This window comes from Formica exsecta, unplaced genomic scaffold (genome assembly GCF_003651465.1).
Source record: "Formica exsecta isolate Colony F162 unplaced genomic scaffold, ASM365146v1 scaffold21, whole genome shotgun sequence".
NCBI classification, from domain to species: domain Eukaryota; kingdom Metazoa; phylum Arthropoda; class Insecta; order Hymenoptera; family Formicidae; genus Formica; species Formica exsecta.
Window position 1 is genome coordinate 3,815,891 of NW_021849398.1, and position 27,728 is coordinate 3,843,618.

Consider the following 27,728-nt stretch of genomic DNA (forward strand, 5'->3'; position numbering starts at 1 on the left):
ATTTTTTAAATGAATAAAGAAAAAATTTAATTTATTAGATATTTAACTAAATGAATAAAGAGAAAATTTAATTTATTAAATATTTAATTTGTTTAATAAATATAAATTGACTTTTGAGATCAATATACGTAATATTTTTGTTTTCGAAACAACATTATTAGAATGATATTTTCCTTATCTCACTGTAACGTATTATTACATATTCTAATTTTTGCAGGTATTATAACTTTGAAGGGACTTGTTAGTATTCGTAATGGAGAAAAAGAGGCTGCGCAAGAAAGATATATTGAGAATGGATGGTCTTCTGCCTCCAACTCGGCGCTTGCCAGTTTCTGACGCAGTATCCAGTGCATCGGATAAAAAAAAGGACAAGAAATGGTCGATAGGTGGTATCCTGCGTCGAATATCCTCAATTAAAGATTATGATAGTTCCTCTAATGAAGAAGAGATTGTATATTGCAACAGGACACCGAGAAAGCCCATCAAGCTCAGCAAGCAACCTGATGGTGTTGTTCTTCATTCGATAGAGAATAATTCAAAGCAGGAGATGACAGTTGAAAATAACGTTCGCCATTCGATAGATTCACATCGAGATTCGCTACATTCGCGTAGTAGCGACGGTTCGTTGGACGGTTTAGGAAAGAAGATTCGAAAGAACAAACTGAAAGCTCGAGCCGAAGCCAAGAGGGATTATCTATGCGTCGAAAGCAGTTCCGGCGAGGATTGTCGGAGATCCAATAATTCATTGAACAAAATTTACGGCACGGACGGTGTGCAAAATGGCCAAAGGAATAATATGTGCAATAGGAAAACGCGTGCTGCTCGAACGGAGCGTTACATCAAGCGCTTATCTCGGGACGAGGGCAACGGCACTGATAGTTTGAACGATCTATATAACAAAAGGTGTTCCTCGGAACATGTCGAAGATAAGCAGCGCGCTGTTTATACTGACGCAAACGGATTGTGTCGCCCGCCCATACATCCGCGCCGATTCGGCGCGTATTCGAATTCGAATCGGACGTTTTCAGTTCAGAGATCCTCCGCGGAGAGTCTGCGGGACGCGCACAGCGCAGGTTTGCCGAACCCAAACGAAGTTTTCAGCGATTACAGGAGATATTCTACTGGACAATACGTCACAGATTTGAATCAGAATAACGCTTATGGAAAGATTTCGCGGCATAGTGGGAACGCGGACAATCGTCAAGCTGGGAATTTTTTTACGTATCCCGCGAAGAACGCGTGCCATTATTCGGAACCGTTCGATTACGTTATCGATCATCGATCGGTTGATCCGGACAGTCAACCGCCCGTGCCACCGCCGAGAGATCCCCGATACCGCGTATTTGGTTATGGATACAGTTCCTATCCGACAAACAGACATCAAAGTGTGCCAAACTCCTTTAAACAAGAAGACAATAAGACTAATGTCGTGAGAGAGATATCGAGACCTGATTGGAGAAATTTTGGATCGTATGGATCAAACAACGAACTCGCCTGGCGCGATAAAGCGGAGCATGAGATGGAAAACCCATCAAATCCTAAAACAGAGTTCCGTAATTCTCTGGAGTGTATAAACAACAAATATAACTGCAGCCGTCATCGGACGGATGAGTCGATTTACGAGGAAAGCGAGGCGATGAGATGTCGACGCAGAAACACTCGCAACGATCAACTTAATTGCAATGACGCGAATTACGGCGCGTATAAGGCCAAGAATAAATCAGTGAACATCTGCGAATCAAATAAACGCGAGACGATTTCATCGCACGCGTCTGCCGCATCGTCCGATTGGTCGTCCGGAAAATCTCCTTGCGAACAGCGTATTTCACGTTCCATTACACCGTATAACATCGATAATCGTACTGAAAACAGCCAAAGAAAAGACAATAGAGTAACGACACCGACCGAGGAAGACCTAGAGAACAGAAGAAGAAGTTCAAAGAACCTCGAGGAAGCTTTATCCGAACTGGAAGCGATATACAACAGCCTTCGTCTCGGCGATGAAGATCTGCTGGATCGTGCGGAACGCCGAAGCATGGAAGAGTTCAGTCTCAAGCAAGCTAAAAACGAGCTCGACGCGGTGATTGTGATTACTCCGGACTCGCCGGACAGGACAAAGGATGACATGGCCTATCGAAGGATGCATCCCAAGGAGAGGCCCACGTCGCTGTCGGATATCGCAGGACAATCTACTCTATCCAACATCAGCTACCTCATCACTTCGCCCGTCCTTTCGCGACGAGATTCAGCGAACGATTTCACGCGTTTACCGTCGACCTATCCGTCCCGTCGGGATGAACCGGATGTGACACGTGACGACGTGGTCTTCCGCAGCATAAATCACGCCAACAACACTTTAAGAGTAATCGATCCGCAGCCGCCGTTCGGTATACCACTCGGACCGGTTACCACGGCGACCGAGAGCGATTACTTGCACACGACACCGACGAAACCGGAACAGCCGCGCTCGCCGTACATACCGCAATGCGAGCCCGATGTAGTCACGGATGACTTGGCTTACAGAGCCCTCAGGAAGGACGCTGGCGCGACGCGGAACGTCGTCCTTGCGGAGAGCAGAATTGACGTCTCGAAGGAACAGCCGCGAGTCGGCATCAAGAAGAAACGCGCTGTCAGATCCTTGTCGGCCAATCTTTACGGATTGATCAACCATGATCGAATTCATTTGCGACGCGAGCCCAGCCTCGACACCATTAAGGACGAAATACAGAACGTTGCAGCGAACAACTTGGCCTCAATGTTTGAGCGACCGGAATATCTCAGACGCGTTGTAAGCGACGGCGAGCTGTCCGATAACGACGCAGCGCGTAGGCGAATGGAACCAGCGGCGATTACAGGCGAGACCGACATCAACGGCAATCATCCAGCGATGAACGCGTACCGGAAGAAGCTATGCGTTTCACCAGAAACGGCGATGCAGGCAAATCTCAAAAAGGAGAAGGAGCCAAATATCGCGGAGCTGTCCGATGCCATGCTGTCTTCGACAACCGTCTTGGATGATAAATTTTGGCACGAGTACTTAGGCTCGGGTTCCAACGTCTCGATGCCCGAGAGCGGTCGCGGCACGGAAACGGTCTTCACCGCATACAGTCGTCTCTGCCAAGATCTGGTTAACTTGATAAAAAACGATGATGGTGACACGGCGCCGCCAATCGAGTCATCGAACGATTCTGCCGTCATGCCAACAGATAAATCGAATGACTTCGACGTCGAGCTCGGGGTCGACGAACCCTCAATGAGCATCTCTATACGTTCTGTAAGTAGCCATTACCCAGGACGTACCGCGCGTGCCAACGACGAGCAGAACATCGAGAACCCGACCGCATTCCCAGTTACGAATTCCGCGAGGCCTGTATCGGAAACGACGCCAGCAGCCAACAACCTTGATTTCTATCTTTGCGCGGCGGACGAAAATGTTAAGTTAATTGCGGCGGAGGCTTTCGGCAGTTCGGTCGACCGCCTACGCGATAATCGTCCGTCCGTCCGCAAGAATTCCTGGACGTCACGCAGCTCCGAGGTCGAGAACCAAAGCGGCAGCGCGCGCAGCTCTACTCTATACAGTCAAGACGACCAAACGAGCGACGATCGGCTCGTCGTGTCCTCGAGACTCGAGGAGATAACTCGCGTACCTTCGAAACGCAATTCATCGACGAGCGACGACGGAGACCAAAGCGGCGTCAGCCGCTTCGAGAGCCTTTCCACTGCCGATGCGGAATTATCCAGGGCCGTCCGCGATCTGGAACTAGCTGCGGCCAGTCTGTGCGAGCACGGACGGGAAATCGAGGACCTTGGGAAAACGGGACGCGGGGAGAAGACCGATGCCCGCATGACGCCCATCACTGTCGTGTCCACCACGGACGTGGACAATCCGATTCGTAAGATTAATCTGATCGCCGATGCCCTGAGGCAGGAGCAGGAACGCGATCAGGAGGAGATCACCGTGGTACCGCCTAGCGGAATCGAGACGATGCGTAGCGATGCGCGAGACGAAGGTGAGCGCACATCGTGCGAGCTTGATGATCGTGCGGAATCGAGCAAAGACGCGCGGTCCGCGAATGTTTCCCGTGTCACTAACATCATAACTGTCACGGTAACGACGTATCCCATGCTCCTGCTCGCTTGTCTCCTTGCATTGCTTTTAGCGATTGTAGCAGCATTGTGAAAGCATACGGGATCGCGTATCTATAAGTCATGTGTGTGTGATCTGCGATGTGCTGGACGTCATCAACGATAACGTCTATTAATCCTGTGTTTATTTGCAAATGTCCTTACTAATGTCGCAGGTCTCCAGGCGCTCGCTCGCCCGCAATGATCCTCGATCGCATTGAAACGTGCTCGCTCGAACTGACGATCGACAATGGTAGTATGACACGAGAGACGGGGCACGTCGATTTTTTTTTTGTATGATAATAAGAAAAGAGAGAAAAGAAAAGAGAAAGAGCGAGAGATGCAGTTTCTCTGCGGGCTGTTTAAGGCACATCGATTTGTTGTTATTGCTCTTGTTATTGTTGTTGGTTTTAATAAAGTTTAAACGTTAATCACACGTGCCAGAGTAATCTTATTGTGCGCAAATATAAACACCCCTGCTCTGCGACGCATTCATTTTTTATTTACTCCGACCCTTCTATTAATTGATATTGTTTTAGTATACAATTTCTTTCGTTATTTGATATAATATTTTCTGCATATACAATATGTAAAATTTAAAGAGAAATTGAATTACGCGATGAAATCGGATTATTTTCTTTTCATTTTACAAACGATATTATAGACTTCTCTCTCTTTCCTGATACTACTGCTAAAAGTGCATAATATTTATTTTAAACAATAATCTAAAAAACACGGTTACATCTTTTTCGTAAATTGAATACATTTCATCTTTTTATGATTATATAGTATGCGAATGTATTTTTAATTTATAATTTTCGTAAAATGTGTATGTGTGTGTGTTGGATTTTAATTAATTCTTAATTAACATTTAATCCTCTACAAATATCTATAACCAAATATTAAAAAAAAAAAAAATGGTTAAACTTTTTTCATGATTCGAATGCATTTTATCTTTTTATGATATAGTACGCGAAAGTATTTTTAATTTATAAAGTTTTCGTAAATATGTGTATGTGTGTATTGGATTTTAATTAATTTTTAATTAACATTTAATCGCCTATACACAAATATATATAGAACGTTATATTTATATAATAATGACTCCATTTACATGTCACCCATAAACGAATTTAATAACATCCGTAATTTTAAAAATAATAAATCATAAACATTTCATTCATCAGAGGAAGAGTTATGATCGATCAGTTTTAAAATTACGGATGTTATTAAACTCGGTTAAAAGTGACATGTAAATGTAGTGAATAATACGGTAATAATAAGATAAGTATAGTTAATGTTAATAATAAGGCAAATTAAATCGACGCATGATAAATTATCGCGCCGTCGATAAATTTACTCTCTCCGTATTTAGACTCACCTGATAACACGTACATACAGCCATTCAAATGTGAGAGCGCTGGTCGTTATCGGGGCCAGGAAAAATGCCGGTCTTCATCGATTTTTACAATCTTCATCGCGTTTGACATCCGCATAATTTTGCGCTACTTACATGTGTCGGCGAAGAGGCACGAATATCTAGATCGCTATTAAATTACAATAAATATATATGTATATATATTTACATACGCACAAACGGCACGCGTCTTACCGCCGTTGCGTCGCGCCGGGTGTGTGGCGCTTAAAGTTAGCCGCATGCAAACGTCGAGTTTCGAGTTATCGATCGCGCGGGTCGCTGGCGTGACGTCACCGAGGATCACGCCACATCCCCGCCCGCGACGGCTCGCCGTCCGATTGGTCCACGCGCAGGCCGGCTGTCTATATCGAGATCCGCGCACCGGCTGCCCCCGAGTCGAATCCGTACATAAGCTCGAGTATACGACGTGTGATGCAACGTGACACATAGTGAGTTTCGTCTGACAACGTACGCGAATAATATACTGCATGCACGACGCGACGAATTGAAAGCGAACGGTTTACGCTGAGCGCCGTTCTTTAAACAAATATAAGGTACGTAAGAGATCCCTCCCTTCCCCCCGTTTCGAAAGTTGAACAATAATAACGCGCGTAGAGAGATTGCGATTTGTTGCGATCGTCGTTTTGCGCGATATTAAATGAGTATGAAAGCGTGGTGTTGACGCGATTTCATTTGACATGTGCTCTTAATTCGTCTACTAACGAGATATTAAACGCGATGATCTCTGGGAAGATTTCACGTTTTCGCGAAAGGTAAGAGCTGATCTCGATTTAGAGAGATTAGTATTTACTCTATCGATGCGCGCACAAGATATCGTGTATGGAATGCGTGAAAATAAGAGAATCGTATATTTACACGATATTCGCGTATATGTAAACACAGAAATCATTGTAGGTTTATTTATATACATAGTAGTAATATAGTGCTCCCTTGAAGTTTGCGATTATTAGGGCGTATAAGGAATGGATTATCGATATACACCTGTGTAAAATTGTTTAAATTGTTTTAATCGTAAATAGTGACACGCATAAGTATTTCTACTTTTTTTCAAGAGTATTATTTTTTTCTTAAAGATTTTTCACGAGATTGCTTGTGATACGTTCGTGTATTTACTGCGCACAGTATTTTCGGAACATATGCCTTTGGGCGCCGCTTAACTAACACGTGTGCAGCTTTCTAAGTGACCGTAATGCGACTCGCAAAGTGATCGAGCGATACAACTGATTGTGAGAGAAGGAAAATTGACGACTATATATATTTGTTGCTGACTGATAACGTGTTAATGCGGGTAGAAATCTTAGATTTACATGACAGGGCGTTATTAATGTATCTCATTCCTTTCATAGAATCTCTAATCATTTATCATATTAAATATCATTCAAAGAAATGATTGCAAGAAATAAATGAATCGCTCTCGCCTTTCTTGTTTGCGTTTCCTTCGACTCAATGTCTTATAATAGGCGAAAGTATTATTTAGAATTTATTCATCTAACGGATTTTGAATGTATACGCAAAGATAATATTAATCTCTTTTATTTTGAACACAATTTTTAAATGTCTCGAATCGAATGTTTCAATTTTTGTAAATTTGTTGTTAGCCTAGATATTTTTCAGATATCCTTCGCGTTTTTTAGAATATCAAGTCAGTTTCTTGCAGGCGCGAGACGCGTGATATCATTGTTGTGTTTCGCGTTGAATATATCACGTGTACTTTCAATGTGTCATGTTTATGTGTATTAACTCAGAAAACAAGATGTCTTATCGTCTAAAGACATCTTAAAGACGATAAAACACCTTTTATATTTTACACGCGTGTTGTCTGGGAAAATACTAAACAATTTGTGTAAAATTCACGCGCGCTTCGAAAATAAATTCAAAGAGAGGATGATAAGAACCAATTAACATTTTCGAATTAATTTTCACAAGCTCTATGAAACATTTTTAATTGAATTTCAATTTGAACCGTTATGTGCCTTAAAAAAAAAAAAAAAAAAAAAAAAAAAAAGAGAACAATCCCCCTCTTCCATTTTCAGTGGCTCTTCTCTTTAACACGCGAGATATCTGAAAACCTCCTGCGCTAGATTATGATCGCTGAATCAGCCAAACTGTAGATACGCTTTAGAGATTCGGAAGCTATTCGAGTCAAGGTTGAGCGAATGCAACGAATGTAAGCCGTGTACGATGAAATCGCATTCTTGCGGAAAAAAAAAAATAGGAAGAAAAGCGCGGAGGGTGTTGTTCGTGAGAGAGGCGCTGCTGCGCCTAAAGTTTGGAAACTCTTGACTGAGGGCGGCACGTTTTCCATGCCGACAGGGTACGCTCGTGGCGTCCCATCGATTCCGCTAGTTTCAGGCGGCAAGATGGCCCCGACGTGACGGCGGCGTTGATCTCGGAGTCGTCTTGTCTCCCGCGCTGGCGTTAGTGCGCGCGTATGTAGTACGTACATACATACGTATATCCGGGATCACAGTCATACGGTGCGCGCGTGACACGACGTTCGACGTTTACCCGGAGAATCCGATCGGTGCCGCGATGACGTCGTGGACCAGCCGCTCCAACGAGTCTTGAGAATACGAAACGGAGCAGGAATCTGATACAGAGGGAGAGAGAGAGAGCTGCGGAGGAATTTTCTCTCGAATTGGACACACGTGGTCACGTTTCACAAAGAGAGACTCTTTTCACGGCCGTGAAGCTGCACGCGCGACATCCCCTCGATCGCGAGAACGATGTAAGCATTTACCATGTTTACCATGATGTGTTAATCGTACGTAGAGTGATCCGGGAGGTGAGAAAATATTATACTTTGCCGGTGGAGATTTTGCAGCTAATTTCAAGTATATTGTATCGTGATGAGATGAAATTCTTGGCGGGGTTTTAGAGATGTAATATGAAGGTTTTCATATTTAAGGTTAGGTACACACAAGAGGTACCCGCAGCAGATTTCACACCTAACCATTTATTATGATCATTAAATAGAAATTATATGGATTAAACGGAATTATATGGGTTATACTAATATGTAGCTGCTCTCGTGTTCTCTGATAGCTGTATAAGCGTAATCATTGCAAATTACTGGCTTCGTTATGATCGTTAGGACCGTAACATTGAACTGAATATATACGTTGAGAGACATAAATCACAGCATAGTCAAACATATGACGATCTTCGCGAAGTAGTCAGATGGTAATGTAAATAAAACTTGTCATACTTTGACATCTTCATAAAACGTCTCGTTGATTATCGAGACGCTTACGTAACATTTACGTAACACAATTTTCAATTTAAATTAGCTGTCTCGGGTGCATCGGCAAGGTATCTACATCTCCTCCTGAATCACTCTCGCTATGTTATACGAGAAACGACGATGTTAAGGGACGAGCAAACCATCACTCGGATTACTCCGACTCTTTTAGCGTAGCGCGATATTATTGGTACTCTCGCTGTGTGCGCAATTGGACTTGTCAATTTAAATGGTTGGGACGTGGAGCACGCCGGAACATCGAGCTCCGACTACGAGGACAGTCAGGCGCTGACCTGGTTTTACGGCACCGATGTTACATACATGTACACTAACATTACTTTGCGTTAGATCATTCATTATTCGCAATTCGTGACGTTCGATTTTGGCACCGCGCGTCGCGCGATAGTTGACTCGATTGACAAATCAACCACGTGTTACGCTTTTAGATGTATCGTGTTCGCAAGAGCATAGAGCAAAGTCCTCATTGACCGTGCGATAAACCGTTATTATTTTCACGAGATAAACCTCGTATTTATTTTCTAATGATATACGTCAAATAAATCGTTGTGTATCGAGTAATTGATATCACGGTATGATTAAAAGAGCAGCGTGCTCATTCGAGAGATTACTTTGACCCTCGGTCAAAGGATACGAAGTAATAAAGCATGCGTAACTTTCGAAAGAACTTTATCCGAGGTATCGCTCGTAGATGTCCTCGATAAAGTGGAACGTCGAGTTCTGCGAGCGATTTTTCTCAATGTTTTAAATTCGCTCCGAATAATTTCGGTGTGCCGGGTATATCAATTCCATCACCTCCGATCGCGTGGCATCGCTTTATCGAATGATCCCAAATGAGGTCCACGCGCGTAGCGGGTTCGCGATCAAAGATCAAAGGTACGTATATACATAGAGTCGGGAGAGTTACGAGCTCGTGCGATTCGCGGTGCTGGCGTGACACAGTCGTTCGTTGACCGTCCCGAGACGCGCTGCTATTTCATCCTCTCTCTTTATCTCTCGATCCGTCTCTCTTCTTTCTCCCTTTTACCCTATATTATCAATTATCCGTCTACTCTTACGCGTCGTATTACGCACTCGCGCGCGAGCGAAAGAAACGTGCGCCCCGGGTAGCGAGCACGCGTACGCACGCGCGTACTCACACCCACACACCATTCTTGACCCTTGAATCGCGCATAGTGATAATTTCCTCTCCCGCGATCGCGGTGGGAAAAGCGAGCGGCAGTCGGCTGGAAGCGACAGCGATCTCGGCAAGCAGGAAGGCGCGAAGGGGGAATCAACCGTTGCGTTGCTACTCGCAAGGTAAGCGACGGTGGTTCGATGTTGCTGTTGCTGGTCTGGTTCACCGCCAATTTGTTAGCAGGTCTTATGTTAGAATCCCGGGACTTGTCCTGTCGTCGCGCATTCTCCTTTTAATCCTCAAAAAAAAAAAAAAGAGATATTACAAATATCTAACATTATATACGTAAAATTATATAAAATAATGCGAATGTTAGACAAGAATGCTTGGTATCCTCATTGTAGCGATCTTATTGTAAAGTTGGATAAATAAGAGGGCTGGCATGACATTTCGCAATTCTGTTCATTGATAAAAATTCATCGATCGATGCTCATCGGTCGATCTCGTTCGATGTCGATTAAAATTTTCATAAAAATTAACGCACTGCTTTTATTCCCATTTTATTCGTAGAGATTGATCGCGCAGATTTCGCTGGTATCAAGCGGAAGCGCAACCATAACGTTTCCTCGAAAATTTCCTCTTAACGTCGATAACTTTCGCAACGACTCGAGTCATCCTTCGACGCGCGATTCGTCGGTTTTTTCTCCTTTCTGCATCATGTGTCAACGTTTCGCGCCACGATTCTTGAAATCAACTTTTTCCGGAGGACGCGACTCATGGAGGAATTACGTTGAACATGGTGAACCAACCGAGGTGACTCACGATCGGAAACGTTTTTATCGAAATTGTCGGTTTCGCAAATTTGACAGTTGATATTCGGTAAAATCGGCGACGATTGTATTGATCGTATTGATCATATTGATCGCTTTTATCAACGATCAGGAAAATTACGCAAACGGAAATGACATTTGATTATTTATTCATTCTTTTACGGTTTTTTTTAAATGTATGCCAAAACTATGAGATCATTAAAATTAAGATTCCATGCGTTTTTATCTGTCATCACTCTCATTATTTTACAATGTTACATATTTATAATATATAATTTATAATATATCTTTTGTTATCAAGACACGAGCGTAAATTAATGGGAAATTGAATTTGCATCTGATTTAACAAATTATATTTCTGTACATAGTAACTATGAAATAATTTTTTTACAATTCTACGCAAAAATCTAACTGTGATTAATTGTCAGAATAATATATCTCGGTTCTTTATTGCTTTCAGCAAGCACGTGGCAAATTGCAGGTAGTTTTTTTTTATCATTGTAAAAGGTAGCAAAACATACTTTTTTTGGAAAGAGAAAGAATAATCAACGTTCAATTATTTTCCTATTTTTTCAGAGATTTATTGATAAAAAAATATATTTATATTACAAATATATTTATATTTGTTTAATCTTATATAAGTAATGTCTTGGTAAATATATTTGTTTAATCTTATAATTCTTGTTATATTTTTTTTAGCGATGAATAAATTTTCATCTATTTTCTTTATGTTACTGTTATAAATGGAGAAATATTCAAGCTTATAATCGATTACTAGAATATTATTGATATTCTCTGAATATTCTTTTTATATGGAAATAATTATTTCTTTTCAAAGAGCTACGACAAAACCACCACCTTTGCCACGTCTGAATATATATATATGACAGTGTAGAACATACAATAATATGTTGATCTTTAACTAGGAATGCGAACCGCTTATTGACCCCAGTAAATACTACATCTGGTATATTAATTATTTTTTTATTTATTATTTTCGATGAATTCTGAATGATCGGTGATTTACGATCACGATTCTCTTCACGATGTCGATTTGCTGCACAACATATTCCCAAAAGATTGGTTTCTTTATATATTAAGTAAGGATATACCCGATGAAGATTATTAATGAAGCCGTCAAGCATCTTGCTCGATTGGTCGCAGCTGCAATTTGCAAGCTCGAGAATGATGCATAACGTATTCGTGTCAGACGGGACGTGGACGATCGGCTAGACGGAAACAATCCGTAAAGTAGTACATGGTGGTTTCATCATTGACCGCGCGCGAGGTTATTAATAATGTCGATGTAGCGTGAAATCTTCCCCCTCGCGTGGTCCCTCTTTCAGTTCTCTTCCGTTCTCGCGGCGATGTATTATTGACATTTTTTTTTAGATCGATGCAAATGCATAGGATTAACTTACTCATCTTAGAACTCGGCAAACGTATAATTTGCGTACAAATTCATATGATCAAAATCGATACATTGTAACTTTGCTTCGATTTAGATCAGGGATACGTACTTTACGCGATAATTTTTGATTAATATTTCCTAATTTCATTCTGATAGGGCGATTTATATTGAAGTCACGGACAATCTAAGTTAAAAATTATGATCTATTTTCAATTTATTCGTGGCCGGAAAGGGTTAATATATGACTTTATTACTCTCTATGTATGATTAATTATTTAATATATATATTTAAATTGTGAGCTGTTTTGTAAGAAACAGCTTTTTAAGTAGACGCGTTTCTGTTTAAATCGATGTCACTAATGTTATGTAACAAAAATCTGTGCAAAGAAAATACCATGAGTTTTCCCTGGAAATCTCAAAGTGTCGAATAATACTAACGATATGCTAATGTAATGATTTGTACTTATATGATTAGATATTGATAATGATTAGATATATAGTGTTTCTCTGGATCGCGAGTCTTCTCACGTGGATCGTTCTGTTATGCAAACAACAATCGGATAAGGGAGAATTTCTAACAAATTCTAAACTAAGTTTCTAAACTCGTGTATGTTCGTGCAACTTCCTTACGAACTTCGCTACGCACCTTTCGTAGTAGAAGACCACTTTTTATTTTTATTTCGTCTCTTCATTCTTCTTCTAACCGCCAAGTTGTTTTTCTAACCGGCACTTATTTATAAGAGGTCTATCTGTGGGATTGAACGCGATCTTTGTCCGGCCTTGTGTGTATCGTGATTCGATCGATCAGTAAATTAAAGTGTATATGAAATCCGAGGGATGCCTTTATTTGCCGAGCCTAACAATTGATCCAAATACATTACAACAGTTGAGTTTGCAAATTGCGTTACGTGTCGAATTACATAAATGTTTACGCCGCGCCGAGTCTCTCTCAAAGAATATTCTTTCGTTTTATCGCTGTCGCGAATCAACGCGAATAATTTGCGTTAAATGACTTAATTAATTCGTTGCGTTTTATAGTATCGCCAGTTATGTTCGCGACCATTGATACGCGCGAATATAATATAAACTTACATAACAATTCGTTGCAGAATAACTTACACTAAGAGCGTGTCTAATCATAATTGATGGAAATTGAAACGCGTAATCATTATCTTGAATAATTGTTTGATCTTTATATTAGTATAATTTTCAATTTTAACATGTATTTTAACGATTGGTTATTCATTTAATTTTGTGGTTGGAATGTTGTAAACTTATCCAACAAATAAAAAATTAACATATTTAAAGTAGATATATTCTATGTTAAAACTCATCGTCGCCCCATTTGTATGGCTTCCGTATACTACTGTGTTCTTTTTATTTACATTTAATTAATATAATTTGTAAAGCTGAAATTCTCTGAAGCTCACGTAAATAGAATAGTTTTCCCACCGTACTTTTAAGGATATTGATCATTCATCATAAATATGTACTCTCACACAGCTAGTAGTATTGATATAAATTTTAGAATTTCTTTTTACTTAATTGGTAATATAATCAATCATCTCAATGTCCAAAATTTTTGAATCGTTTATTGATTGTGCGACAAAATAAGAATGATTAAAGAATGATTAATTGACAAGGTAATGTTCTTTTAATTTGTTATTGAAAATATTTAAATGAAATTACACAGATAAAAAAAATGTTTTAATATAAATATGTTTTTTAAACATAATTTATCACTTTACTAATGCTATAGTAAAATAGATACGCCTGAGTGTTTTAATATGGGAATCTTAAGATAGTTTAGTCGTTATTTACGTTTACAGTATGGATAAACAATAATTATGTAAAAATGTAGAGCCTTGTTTTTTTCTTCATTTACATAGATAAAAATTTCATGAAATAATTATTGGTTTTTTTTTTACATTTTACGGTTATTCATACAAATATCATTTGCACAATAATGGATATATAATTAAACAATATTTTTTAACACGTCTTTCAGACTCGACTCATAATTATTCAAATATGAAAATATTCCCTAAAATACATAATTTTGTTTGCATGTATATTCACATGCATGTGTCATTTTTTAAAATATGGTGTTAGATTCAGTATTATATATAATGAATGAAAATATTGAGAAGTTGTTACAATCGTCTTACTGCTAGTCAGTCCAAAGTTTACGAACTATTCAGAATTGGCTGCGCACACACATTATCAGATAAGATAAATAGTCATCTTATACGCACATATGCGTCTATCAAATATATCAAGTCGTATAATAAAAATAAATTTTTTAAATATACATGTACATAGGAAAAATGTTGAAAAACATATGTGTATAATTTATATTTTAAAAATAATTATTTTTACAGTAAAATATTCGGAGAGTTTTGTTTTAGAAGTTACGTTTATCTTGCGCTATAAAAACGAATTAAAAAAAAAAAAAACAGTCTAATATTCTCTTGATTTAGGAAAATTAGATATTGTTGGGAATAAGTGAGTATATTCCTAAATATTCATATTTCTTGAATAGCCATATTCTTCTTACGGCTGTGTTTTGTTATGAAACGCGAGCGTTCAGGCTATCGTGTTCGATTTGGGTTAAGCTACAATCCTCAGAAGCTCGTCAATGCGGCATCGAATTACCTTGCATATATGATTGTGTCACTTACATATTGCTGTGTGACTTACATATTCCTATGTATTTGTGATGGACGTATGTGTTTGTAAATTGGGTCAATGGTTGCAAACATTCATTTTGTTAAACTAAATCGACCAAGATTGACATTCGTCAATACGTTATGTAGGAATGTGAAGATCAACATTTCTTGATTGTAAAAATGAAACAGTATACGCTTGCATTATTATGGGCATAAAAGAAAATGTGAATGAAAATTTTGATCATTTAGAGAAAAATTCATTATTAGATAAAAAAATTTAAGTAAAATCTGTGATGTAAATAAAATAATTTTATAAGGAAATAATTATCTGTGATGTAAATAAATAATTTTATAAGAAAATAATTATACATACATTAATGAGATCTTCAAGTTTGATAATTTGTAAAAATTAATGAATTGATGAAATACGCATGAAAGCACAAGTTATTTTCTTTCCAAATATCTTTAAATATTAAAACATACACAGAGATATTTGTATGTTTTTCGCTCTCTATGTACAATTTGTTTAATTATTTTATAAAATTTATAAAAGGATATACCTAGCTATGTATTTTAGCATGTATTCGTATATTCTTATATACACAGTCATGTGATTACATTATGATTGAGTATACAAACATGTTCGCTATCGAATAAAACATTCCCTGACTAATTGTAAGCTCGCGTTACATGTAAAGTACTTTGTTCTTCGAAAGAATAATACAATGACATCGCGGCATGTATACGCTACGAGGAATATCAAATTAAAATAAACAGTATTATTCATGCGTCGGCTTTAAATGTCCGATAGTTTATAAACGTTAAGTGTTAATAGTGTAATCAATCGCGACCCACCGCGAGCATTCGTCGTCGTGGTGACACGTCGCGCCGAACGAAGGTTGCCGCTACGAATGCAAGTAGTGACGCAACGCCTGGAATAATGCCAGTGTACGGGTCTTTATCGGTATACGACGTCTTTTTCTTTTGTATGCCTCTCTTCGTGGACATTCCCTCATGTAGAATTGTACTTTAGACTCGCCGATAAGAGCGACCGATAGAGCAATGATTATAAGAGAAAAAAAAAAGACGTAAAGGCACGCAAGAATGGCACCTTAAAAAATTTCTTATTGTGCAGGAATCTGATTAGTCAATGCTTCGCAATTATAATTTTGTTCATCAGACGTTAATTTGATTACGACGCAAATTGATGATGACGCATTGTTATAATTAATTTGTGGCAAGCATATACGCGCATTTCTCGTATCTTATATCAACAGTTCTTTTCAAGCGTTTTACAAATACATTTGATTAATATCTTTTTTGTTTATTTTTCAAGGAGGCAAATGAAGCGTAGCTGCGCAATTTTTAAGGCCACGATACGTTCAAAGATATGGCAGATATTTAATATAAATATATTTAATATTCAGATTCTTGTTTGTATCTCTTGAGAAATATATTTAAGGGGACATACCCGTTTGAATCGAAAAATGAGTACATTTTCTAGATTTTTTCGCAGCACAACGATTTGATAAAAACCTTTTTTTTTTATGATATTAATAAAATATTATTAAATACTTAAAAAAAATTTTCTGCTTAAAAAATATTTTTTTTTAAAGTTATGCGAATATTTGCAGAGCTCCTCCAATTTTAGGTGGTTGCATGGCGTGCATAAAAACGTTCGTTTATCATATCTGAAAGCAAAAATACAAGTTTTTTTTTTTATTGGACATATTAATAGCTATCTGTTATCCAAGCGTTTTCTCAAAATTTAAAAAAATAAAAAAAATGACATGTTGAAAAAGTTCCGTTTTTTTAAAAAAAAGATCCATCTTTTTTTGTTTATAACAAAAAATAGGGAATCGGATTTAAAAAAGATTTCGTTAATAAATGCGGAATCTTATTAGGAACTCGCACGCAAAAGTTAAAGTCAATCCATCAAACATAAATATAAATCTGCAAATATTCGCATAACTTCAAAAAAAAAATTTGTTTTAAGTTGAGAATTTTTATTTAAATAATTTTTATTTAATAATATTGTATTAATATTGTAAAAAAATGAAAAGTTTTTATCAAGTCGTTGCGCTGCTAAAAAATCTAGAAAATGTACTCATTTTTCGAGAGTTTAAACGGGTATGCCTTCTTAATGAAGAAATATATTAGAATTAATTATGTATGTGAAAAATGTTTATTTCTGATTATCAAGATATATCACTACGGAAGAAATTGATATATTTGATACATGTTGTTCATATAATAGAGTTTTTTGTACCACCAATCAATATTTCTGGATAGTTATCTACGTCAAGGAATAGCTGCGAACTATGAATCTTGAGTCTTGTAAAACAGATTGAGCAAGGTTCACATTTCTATATTATTTACGTATAACGTTTTCTTTATGTTTATTCAGTGTTATTCGATACGGCAATATAAAAACATTGGTGAGAACAAAGTCTGAAATATCATATTGCAGAAAAGACTTGTTGTTTTACACTTGTTTACATATTTCATCACATTATTTTTCGTATTTCATCGTCGATACGATATTTTTCATTTTGTTGACATTTGTCTTTGAATAAAAAGGCACACGCGAAACAAGAAAATTATAAATTTGTTTATTCATAAGGACAATCGGTTGCTTCTCGCGCTTTCGTAACAAAGGTCAAAATTTAAATTGATTGAATTTAGGTTGATCGATCGAGCATTGATGCGATTAGCGCAGAAAAAAATCACATCTGAACTTCATATATAGACTCTTATCCCCTAAATAAAGTCGATAACAATAGCGCGAAACTTATTGCTAGATCGCGAAAACTCTCTATCTCCGTCGAATAACGGCCTGCGCTCGCGTTCGCGTTCCCATTGCATGCAATGCGTTCTGTCATGGATTGACGCGTGTACGCGCATATCGGGGTCAAAGTGCACTTGACCGTGTCAGTTGCCGCTTGGTTAACGCGATCATAAGGACCGCGACGAGCAAATTGCGGACAACATTGGGGAATTTTTGCTTTCTCAAATAGACCGACGCGATGATTTTGTAATGCTGGAAAATCCATCGTCGGGATCGATCTCCATTTTCTTTAAGGACGGGAGAGGTCTTTATAAAATACTGCATACTTACGAGGCATTCAGATATGTATATGCAATCTATAGTCGACATTTCATTGATTTATATACAACTTCTCTGTTGGCGTCATTCGTATGTCGCAATCATGTTTTTTTTACAGAATATATGTATATCAGTTATTATTTATGTGCATCGTATTTAGAGTTTTTTTGATACATATACAGGACTTTGGCACATATTATGACGCAATCAAACCTGCTTGTTATATGAATTGTGTTACATAAATATATTATCCCACGCTTGAGAGGAGATAAGGTATTTTTAATCAGCAAAGATTCAAGCAAGCAAGAATGCGCGATATTATTGCGTGCTGTAACATGGATATGACAATTATTTATATAAGATCTCATTACTATAAAGAATGAAGTAATGTATTTTTCATCATATACGAGGATAATCTTGTGCAAACTCTGGCTTGTCTAGTAATCGAAAACCAGAAAATGCATTTTTTCAATTTTGTTTTAATATACGGAAATTCTCGATGGATGTATCGTCGTACACACGAGTAATACGCCATATAAAATTTAAAGAAAATATTAACATTTGAAGGAATAAAATACATTTTTCGAAACATTTGTGTGTAGGCAAGAGATCGCGCGTCTCTTCGCGGAAAGATCTTAACCGGGGGAAGATTCTTACTCCTTAGTGATCGACGAGTGCGTCGATAACGCTACGATTGTCGTGGATGAAAAGGTAGGGAAGTGATTCCCGGCTTCCTCGATATATCTGCGAGTGACGATCTCGAGGATCTTCACCGCCAAAGTCGAGTGCCATTTTGACGACGAGAAACATGCTTGAATGCACCGCCCCCGCATGCAATCCCGGAGTTGTTGACTAACTTGTATCGATCTTGGGAATGGTTTTTCTTGCAGTGTGTCAATTAATCCGCATCACAGAGAGAGGCACCCAGGCGATAAAGAGTGTCGATCTTGGAATTAGGGGCGACCGGATATATCGCCGCCACCATGATCGTGGACGATAAACAGTGAGTCGGTATAGCGTATAAACGCGTACGGGAAATGCCGTAGCTCGTAGATAAATGAGCTTGCACCACTAAAACGTCGCATCTCCCTCCGCATGAGTTTTTTCTTTGCTGGATTTTTTCACTATCGCTTTACGAGATTTCTCGCCCTCGATCAGCGCGCGATGTCAAATTCGAAGTGCGCTGTACATTAAAAATCAGAAGGGACTTTCCAAAATATATCCGACATATAAATTGAGTCCTTTAATTTATTTTATCTCACTGCACGATATTTATTCAGTCATTTTCTACATGTTGCAATTTTATTTATTTACGATATCTAAAAATGCATTTACAGCCGCGAATATATCCATCTTCTCTTTATACTTTATTTTTAATTCTCCCTTGCATCGTCGCAATGATACGTTTCGCAAGAATCAGTTGAATAGTTGTTGTATGTGTATGTATTAGCTGTTTCTCTGTCGCTTCGATTTATATTTATATATCTCTGTCTCTTATTTCTAGCACGATACTTTTATTTTCGACGTTACTAGCATGCGATGCGAATCAGAGTTAGATATATTGTACGATAGTATATTTTATCGAGCACTTCATCCAAATTGATAAAATAATTTTAATCTCTTGCAAATTGAGTATATCATATGTTACACGGATCTCACGGAAATCAAGTTGAGAATCACGTTGCTACATACAGCATTGAACAGGAAATACGTTTTGTGAATACATATGCCTTTTTTATTTCTACTCTAAAAAAAATATTAACCAGCTATCAAAGATGATAGTGAATACGAAGAAGTTGAGTAATCGATATTATCACAAAAAAAAAAAAACGTTTGTGATCTTTTCTTTGGAATTATTTTATACAATTTTTATTTGCGACAGGATTTTTTTCAATAATGACTATTGAACAATTTTTTTCGATAATGACGCTTGAGTACAAATAAATCTTAATTTTGCAACCATTTACGTAAAAAATGAATGATTTTTTTATGTAGTTTGTAGATTTTATTTATGATTGCATTTCTCTTATGTCAAAACCTTGGATTTTTTATGATGATTTTTTACGTGCGCACGTGCTTGAAAATTAGAATCTATACTAGAAAAAATATGTGAAAGTATGTTGATCTATATCAAGTTTACATACAACATATATTACAATACAAGGTATAGATTTAGTTCACATATTGATTTACGTTCAAGGAAATAGCTAAGGTATGATATTTATTTTTAATAACTTCTCTCTCTGTGTCACACTTTCTCTTTCTTCCTCTCTCTTCTTTTTGTATAAATTTATAATCAATGTGCAATTTATAAGTAACCGCGCATTGGTTAGATCGGTAGTAAGACTCTTCTAACTTTAACGCTGTTGCTGCGTAAACTTTTCCATCCGAATGTCGCGAAAGTAGATAATAGAATAAAATAGAAATAATGATTTCTTAATTTCGCAGGTGAGTAATTAATATTTTATGGTATATTGATTTCTCATTATAACAAGAGATGACTAATGTGCTTTTACTATTGTACGTTTTGCCATTTTGTTCTTAGGATATTTTCACTTTATTCCATTTTATTATGTTTTTCTTGAATACGAAATTGCTTTATTACATTTAATATATTCATAGATAAAATTTGTAATTAGTTTAGTTAGTTTTTTTTTCATACGTTTTCTCTAAATATGTCTTCCAATCAGTTGCATCGTAAGAGAAATAAAAAGTTACCGCGGTAATCATAATTCCTGTTTGTTTTATCGGATTGCGAGAAAATTATTTCTTGATCGCAAGAGGAAAATTTTTATTTGGCTGGAATTTTACCGCGCGGCAAATCGTTGAAAAGATAATCATAAATATATATACAAACACAGATAAAAAAAGATGGCATTTAGCCGTGAGATATTATTGCACATCTGTAGTTTCCCGTCGTCCCCTTTGGATGTTCCGCCTTACGCACGTTGAAGACTCCTTAGACATGCATGTCGGCACAGATAAGACTCCGAAAGACTCGTTGGCTCTATTCGTTCGACGCGTGAACTCGCGACGTCCAAAGTCCGCGACGATATTGAAATCTTGATTGCGTGTTTTCTTCTTGTCGTCTTCTTTCCCAATACATACTTCGATCTTAATCATTATACAGGGTAGTATAAAATTATTAAGTATGTAATTATAATTTAATCATAAATTCTATAATAAATTTATCATATAGTATTACCAGAAAGTAAGAATTTGTCTAACATCTTTCTACATATTAAGATATGTTCGAGACGCTTATTATTTTACTTAATATATTGATAAGGCTAAAAATATAATTTTCAGTAAAATATTTGCATTAACAATATATTATTTAGAATATAAACGTAAAAAATTAGTATGGTAAAGCAATATAAATATATATTAACGCACATTGTGATAATAAAATAACTGCATTAAAATTAATTTTACTTTAAAATCATGTTTTTTGTCTATACAAATAATTTTGTTTTTTGACGAAAAAATAAAATTTGATTTATTTGAGTTATTTTTTATATACGTTCGACGCTTATAATTTCTATAAAAGACGCGACAGACCTTCGTCTATTTGCCATTCGAAGTCGAACCGTAGAAAAACTCAATGTGTATATAATCACAATTAGTGACATAACTTGTGTTTATTTGATTTATATAGTACTCATACCGAGTGTGTGCGATCACAAGTGGCATGATACTGTCTAGTCGACACATACGATTAATAGCAAACAGAATTGAAAGAAACTCGATTAATAATTGTAGTGTAGCATACAACATGGCTACTGACGTAACTGCACTTTGCATAAGTGCGATGTAAATTTCAGGGATGATCGGTATATCGCGCAAATACTAGATGTAGTGCGATCAGAATAATAAAGTGAAAAGGATCAACGGAATCTATATGCGAGTCCACTGATTTAAATTTACTTCAGCGTAAAATAGTATTTTATCACAACTGTGACTCGATATGAAATTTTGATTAAAACTTGCTTGATATAATATTCTTTTCTTTTTCTTTCTTTTTTCATATAATATAATAAAAGTAATTCGCGGTCTCCTTTAATATCTGTATATTATAAGGCAATTATTCGCAACGTTAATATAAATTTAGCGTAGTTATATAAATTGTTTGATAAATTAAGAAAGATTAAGAGTTATATAAATTTTTGTGTAATTTCTTTCTGCTAAAATATCATCTCTTGTAGCGCACATAAAAATCTTTTTTATATGTTAATGGGCATATTAATGTTTAAACGTAATATCAAGATATTTTACATCATCAAGAATACATTAATCTCGAAATACATGAAATATTTCCTCTTCACTCGGCAGACTGAAAATCGATCGTCAATGTATTCAATTATAAACAAGATATAACGCGTCAAACAAGATATACAGTTGAATGGTTTTTAATTTCGATTAAATGGAAATATCGTTTTTTATTGGTATATAAAAAAGCAACAGTACAGTGTTCTAGTACTTCGAAGAGAGATTTACTCGAGAAATTGAACTAATGTTGATTTAATTAAATCACACCTTCCTAGTTAAGTTTTTCATTAATTAAGAAGATAAATTTCTTCGATGATTTGTTATTTTTATCACTTTATCAATCTTATTGTATGGACATATTGTGTGTATCTACTTATGTAAGAACTCTTCCTTCTTTCGCGCACCCAGCATGATAAATATTGCATCTATTTAGCTATTCTATGTAAGATAGATAAAAAGCGCCAATTGTTTAACAAAAATCTCCAAAGATATTAATCCCGTTGATATTAATTATCGCTTATCGGTCTGGCATATATCATATTATTTTATTGTTGATATGAATTATAATATATTTGCACGATGCATGACTCCGACCGATAGTCTTTACTCTATTTATGCTTCGATACTGCACATGTAGCGCGTGCAGATAAAAACTTGCCTGATATAAATAATCGAAGGATATATTGCACCCGATAAGAGAATTTCGTGAGAATATAGATAACTAATGCTCGAACTCGCTCTTTCTGCAAGAATTACAGAGTATTGCGACCGAATATAAATTATAAAATTTACGTTATACATGCTTTCTCTTTTTTTAAGAGATCCGAAAATGAAAAGAGTCTATTTGTTAGTCTACTTATTAATCGCAGATTTTCGCACTTGTTATCATCTTTTTGCGTTCAATTTTTACAAACGCTAAATATTAACGTTTGAGAGACATTAACATAAAAATATCTAAGTAGAAATATTTAAATGGTTCTTTTTTATACATCAGGGAAATGGAAAGCTTCTGGATCAGCAGCGCGATCCACGCGATCAAGGCTCTATCGTATGTGTACGACTTGTTGACGTTCCCCGTGTATCTCATACTTCAGCGACCTTGGGAGAAGCGCAAGGCCTCTAGGAGGATCAAGGCTCGTCCGATCTCCAAGGATGATTATCAGGTTACTTACAGAAGCGTTGACTCCCCAGGGTCGATGCACATCGTGCTTGAACGTGAAAAGGTCGACACTTTGGAAAAAGCGCTTCTTTGGGTTGTCAAAATGCATGGTGACAAGAGGTGTCTTGGCACCAGGCAAATCTTGGCGGAGGAGGATGAGCCTCAACCTAACGGTAGAATCTTCAAGAAGGTGAGACACTCGGATGAAAAAGCGGAAGAATAATTTTAACTTTTTTTATAGAAAGTTTTTTTCATTTCTTGTCTACTATGACTATAATAAGACATTAAGATTTTATATAAGATTTTACTTAAGAAGAAATCAATAAAAGAGGAACTCTTGGAACAAATCAATTATATGTGTCATTACTGGTGCTTGATTAATAACATCAGCGTTGAAGGGAAGCTAATTCTGTATCGTGAAATTCCATTTGTTTTGTAGTATAAAATGGGAGAGTACAAATGGAAGTCTTTCAACGAGGTCGACAGGTTGGCCGTTTCCTTTGGCCGAGGTTTGATGGAGCTGGGTATGAAGCCACGCAAGAATGTTGTTATCTTCGCTGAGACAAGAGCGGAATGGATGATTGCTGCACACGCGTGTTTTAAGCAAAATTTCACGGTGGTGACAATTTATGCGACCTTGGGTGACGAAGCCATCGCTCACGGTATTAACGAAACCGAGGTGGACACTGTCATTACCAGTCATGATCTTTTGCCAAAGTTCAAGCGGTTACTGGAGATGGTGCCGCAGATCAAGACGATTATTTACATGGAGGATCAACTTAAATCAACTGAAACCAAAGGCTACAAGGTAGATAGATTTTATAAAACGTTAAATAAAAATTAGCATTTAAATGAATTTACGCGTTAAATTATGAATATAAAAAGTTTCAATTTGTCACTTTCTTTCTAAACAGTGATATAATAGTGTCAACGCCAGAATAGCACCATTTGCGAAAAATATTATTAATTCAAATAATTAATTATTCAAATGCACCATTCGAAAATGTACCGGATCGAACGGTAATATTTCATTCTGAAAGTTTGTATTCGCCTAATGGCTATGGCATTGACTATGATTGACTATCATTATGTCATTTACGTTTTACGTAATCATCGATAATATATACTACCATTTATGACTAGTGCGACTTATAACGTTATTTTCCTATTTTTTTCTCTTTCTTTTAAATATTCTTTATCTTTGTTTTTATATTTTAGGATGGAGTGCGGCTGGTACCCTTCTCCGAGGTCGTCAAAATGGGCAACGATTCGAACTTGAGCGGTAATTCGCCAAAAGGCGATGACACGGCCATAATTATGTACACGTCGGGTTCGACCGGAGTACCTAAAGGCGTGATTCTCTCTCATAAAAATATCATAAGCACTCTGAAAGCGTTCTGCGATGCGGTACAGATCAGATCGGACGACGTTTTTCTCGGTTTCTTGCCATTGGCTCACGTCTTTGAACTTTTGGCCGAGAGCGTATGTCTTCTGAACGGAGTACCCATTGGTTATAGTTCGCCGCTTACACTGATTGACTCGAGTAGCAAAATTCAGAGGGGATCAAAGGGTGATGCCTCCGTCCTACATCCAACTTGTTTAACTGCAGTACCGGTGAGTATGTTTGCACATTTTTATTATTTCCATTTATTTATCTGCAGCTTTTTATCTTATTTTGATATAAGTTTTACAAGTACGCAAAAAGAATGCTGACCAAACACAGACACAATATATATTGTGATAAATATAAAATTGTTTTAGCTTATTCTCGATCGCATCTCCAAAGGAATAAACGACAAAGTGAAGAAGTCTGGTCCGTTTAGGCAAGCCATCTTCAATTTTGCGTACGAATATAAGCTGAAGTGGACAAAGCGGGGCTATGAAACACCTCTCTTCGACAAGTATATTTTTGGAGCTGCGAAGCAAGTGCTCGGTGGTCACATTAGGCTTGTTCTTAGCGGAGGCGCTCCGCTCAGTCCAGACACTCATAATCAAGTGAAACTCTGTCTGTGCGTCACCGTAACTCAAGGATATGGTCTCACGGAAACGACTTCTTGCGCAACTGTTATGAATAGTACGTATCCTCAGCCTCTCAAGTATCAAAAAACGTATTCGTGCATCCTTTATTTTTATTCTTTATCCTTCCTTTTCAGTGCATGATAGAACTACCGGCAGAGTTGGAGCACCGACCACAGTTTGCGACATCCGTTTGGAGAATTGGGAAGAAGCCGGTTATCGAGTTACAGATCATCCGCATCCCAGAGGAGAAATTGTGATCGGTGGCGACATTGTTTCCGCGGGTTACTATAAACTGCCCGATAAAACGAAGGAGGACTTCTTCCAAGAAGACGGCAAACAATGGTTTCGAACGGGCGACATCGGCGAGTTTTATCCGGATGGTTCTATCAAGATTATCGGTATGTCGCGAAAGCTATGTTGCAGCACAAAATTTTTTCATTTCTGTAGGGCGATTTTTACATATATTAATTACTATTTCTATATTTCCTGATAATGGATATCTTACAGACCGGAAAAAGGATCTGGTTAAACTACAACTCGGTGAATACGTTTCCTTGGGTAAAGTAGAGTCCGAATTGAAGACCTGTCCCGTTGTGGAAAACATTTGCGTCTACGGAGATGCGAATAAAGCATATACTGTGGCGCTAGTCGTACCTAACCAACAATATTTGGAAGAAATCGCCACAAATCATGGCATAACCGGAAAGAGTCTTGAGGAACTCTGCAACGATCCACGAATCGAGAAAGCGGTACTTCAAGAACTTGTTGAGCAAGCGAAGAAATGTAAGTTTCTATTTATTTATTATCATTATTCTCGCGCTCTCTATTATCAGTAGTTTATTATCGCTGAACGAAACGTTGTCACTGTTTGCAGGTAAGCTCCAGACATTCGAAATACCCGGCGCAGTAAAACTGTGCGCGGAACAATGGTCTCCCGACATGGGTTTGGTAACCGCTGCATTTAAACTCAAGAGGAAAGCGGTTCAAGACCGCTATCAACACGAAATTAACAGAATGTATGCCTCGTGATGTTCCGCCATAGGGTGCACCAAGTGCTGCGCGTAATAATGGGGATCTAAACCTAAGAAAATCACCTTGTCCACAGTAGACGGTACCTCGATAATCCTCAGATACATATAAAAAGGTATGTCGTAAGATCACGTCACATGCCGATTACGCGATAAGTGGCAGGCTCATGGTGTTCGTGCGTGCAATCGTAGAGAATTCCGATCCATCGACATTTGGTAGATCAGTTATTGTCGTTGATTTGGTACAATGGAACCAAGAAAGTCGTTTGGAATGCGCCGAGATCTTTCGATCCGAAAATGAAAGTATCATCTCTCGCATTTCTTCGTTGGGTCTTCCGACAAATGTGTGACAAATTTTTCGCAACTTTTCATTGATATCGATTGTCATGCAAGTTGAATATTCGACTTTGAGTGGCGGAAATCAATCCAAAGGCGATAGAATTTTGTACCATCAGGTATCAATTACGTGCGCGTTTTATCGAGGACAGATCGACACTATTAAGTCATATTGTAGCGATGTTGATGAAAAACAAATAAATGCTGCAAGATGACTGTTTTGTTAGGAAAATCACCGTCGTCTCCTATTCCCTTTGCCTTGATATTGATTATTTTTAATTATCTCAATCGATTCGTTGTGCCTATATCGCAGTAGTGCACCTAATTGTTAGTATGTTAATGGGCCAGTGATAATATTTTTGCGAGCGAGCTAATTTGCATAAGTTCACAACTCGTACGGTGTACTTATTTTAAGTATTATTCAAAATCGTCGAGTTCGATCTTGGAAATGTATATTTTGGAAGGGATCTTCTCCAAGTGCTACTTTGTTTTGCGAGTGGTATGGCGTATGTATATATAGAGGAGAAATGAACAAATGAGGCTGTTTTTATGTTTGGCAAGTGTTGATGTAAACTTCAAGAGGTAATTTCAATATAATATATTATGTAAATTAAATTTTCCTCTATCTTATACTACTTTAACATATTATGCTCCGTCTTATACTGCCTGTGTATAATACGTCGACGTATTCTGGCTACTTTTTGAAATATTAATTCAAATATCACAATACTTTTTTCAGCAACAGGATTGTATTTTTGTGTATGTATGTATGTACGAATATATGTATGTAAGTGTGTGTCTGATTGTTTCATTACTATATGCTTGCATGCATATATGTTCATAAGAAAGAGATTAGAAAATACGTACGTGAGCTTATGAAAAAATCATGTTTAAAATTTTTTATTTTTAATCTCCCAATCTGCGCATGTCTCTGGCGGTTCGAATCGTACATTGTATATATA

The 27,728-nt window shown here is 37.3% G+C and overlaps 2 protein-coding genes and 1 long non-coding RNA gene across 10 annotated transcripts in view; 2 read left to right on the forward strand and 1 right to left on the reverse strand.

The window, feature by feature from the left end:
* LOC115235049 overlaps window positions 1-4,561 on the forward strand; it is a 5,778-nt gene extending 1,217 nt beyond the window's left edge. For 2 of the 3 annotated variants that reach the window (XM_029806578.1, XM_029806579.1), the window contains exon 2: window positions 218-4,561. In XM_029806578.1, coding sequence (XP_029662438.1) covers window positions 254-4,180 — 3,927 coding nt within the window. In that variant the 5' untranslated portion in view covers window positions 218-253 and the 3' untranslated portion in view covers window positions 4,181-4,561. The remainder of the gene's footprint in view (window positions 1-217) is intronic. The other variant, XM_029806580.1, reaches the window with a different exon arrangement.
* The window catches only part of LOC115235054, a 24,459-nt gene extending 18,759 nt beyond the window's left edge, over window positions 1-5,700 (reverse strand). Inside the window, exon 1 of the long non-coding RNA XR_003883972.1 lies at window positions 5,507-5,700. This is a non-coding gene — a long non-coding RNA (uncharacterized LOC115235054). The remainder of the gene's footprint in view (window positions 1-5,506) is intronic.
* A 214-nt stretch (window positions 5,701-5,914) lies between these two features.
* Window positions 5,915-27,651, forward strand: LOC115235050 (long-chain-fatty-acid--CoA ligase 4). 6 transcript variants are annotated; one of them, XM_029806583.1, is made up of 10 exons: window positions 5,915-6,096; window positions 7,877-8,291; window positions 18,846-18,958; window positions 23,219-23,573; window positions 23,823-24,191; window positions 24,602-24,997; window positions 25,145-25,457; window positions 25,537-25,800; window positions 25,910-26,185; window positions 26,277-27,651. In XM_029806583.1, the coding sequence occupies exons 3-10, from the start codon at window positions 18,939-18,941 to the stop codon at window positions 26,429-26,431; spliced, it is 2,148 nt and encodes a 715-aa protein (XP_029662443.1). In that variant the 5' UTR covers window positions 5,915-6,096; window positions 7,877-8,291; window positions 18,846-18,938; the 3' UTR covers window positions 26,432-27,651. The 6 variants fall into 6 exon arrangements, with proteins under 6 accessions (XP_029662443.1, XP_029662444.1, XP_029662441.1 ...); XM_029806584.1 differs by lacking the exon at window positions 18,846-18,958; XM_029806581.1 differs by lacking the exon at window positions 7,877-8,291.
* Window positions 27,652-27,728: the final 77 nt, after the last annotated feature.

Excerpts from the sequence above, each read along its gene's own strand:
- LOC115235050 (XM_029806583.1), top strand. The coding sequence starts at position 18,939 with ATGATCGTGGACGATAAACA. Across the intron at positions 18,959-23,218 it reads ATGATCGTGGACGATAAACA|GGAAATGGAAAGCTTCTGGA; the intron begins GTGAGTCGGTAT and ends TTTATACATCAG. Across the intron at positions 25,458-25,536 it reads TTGCGCAACTGTTATGAATA|TGCATGATAGAACTACCGGC; the intron begins GTACGTATCCTC and ends CTTCCTTTTCAG.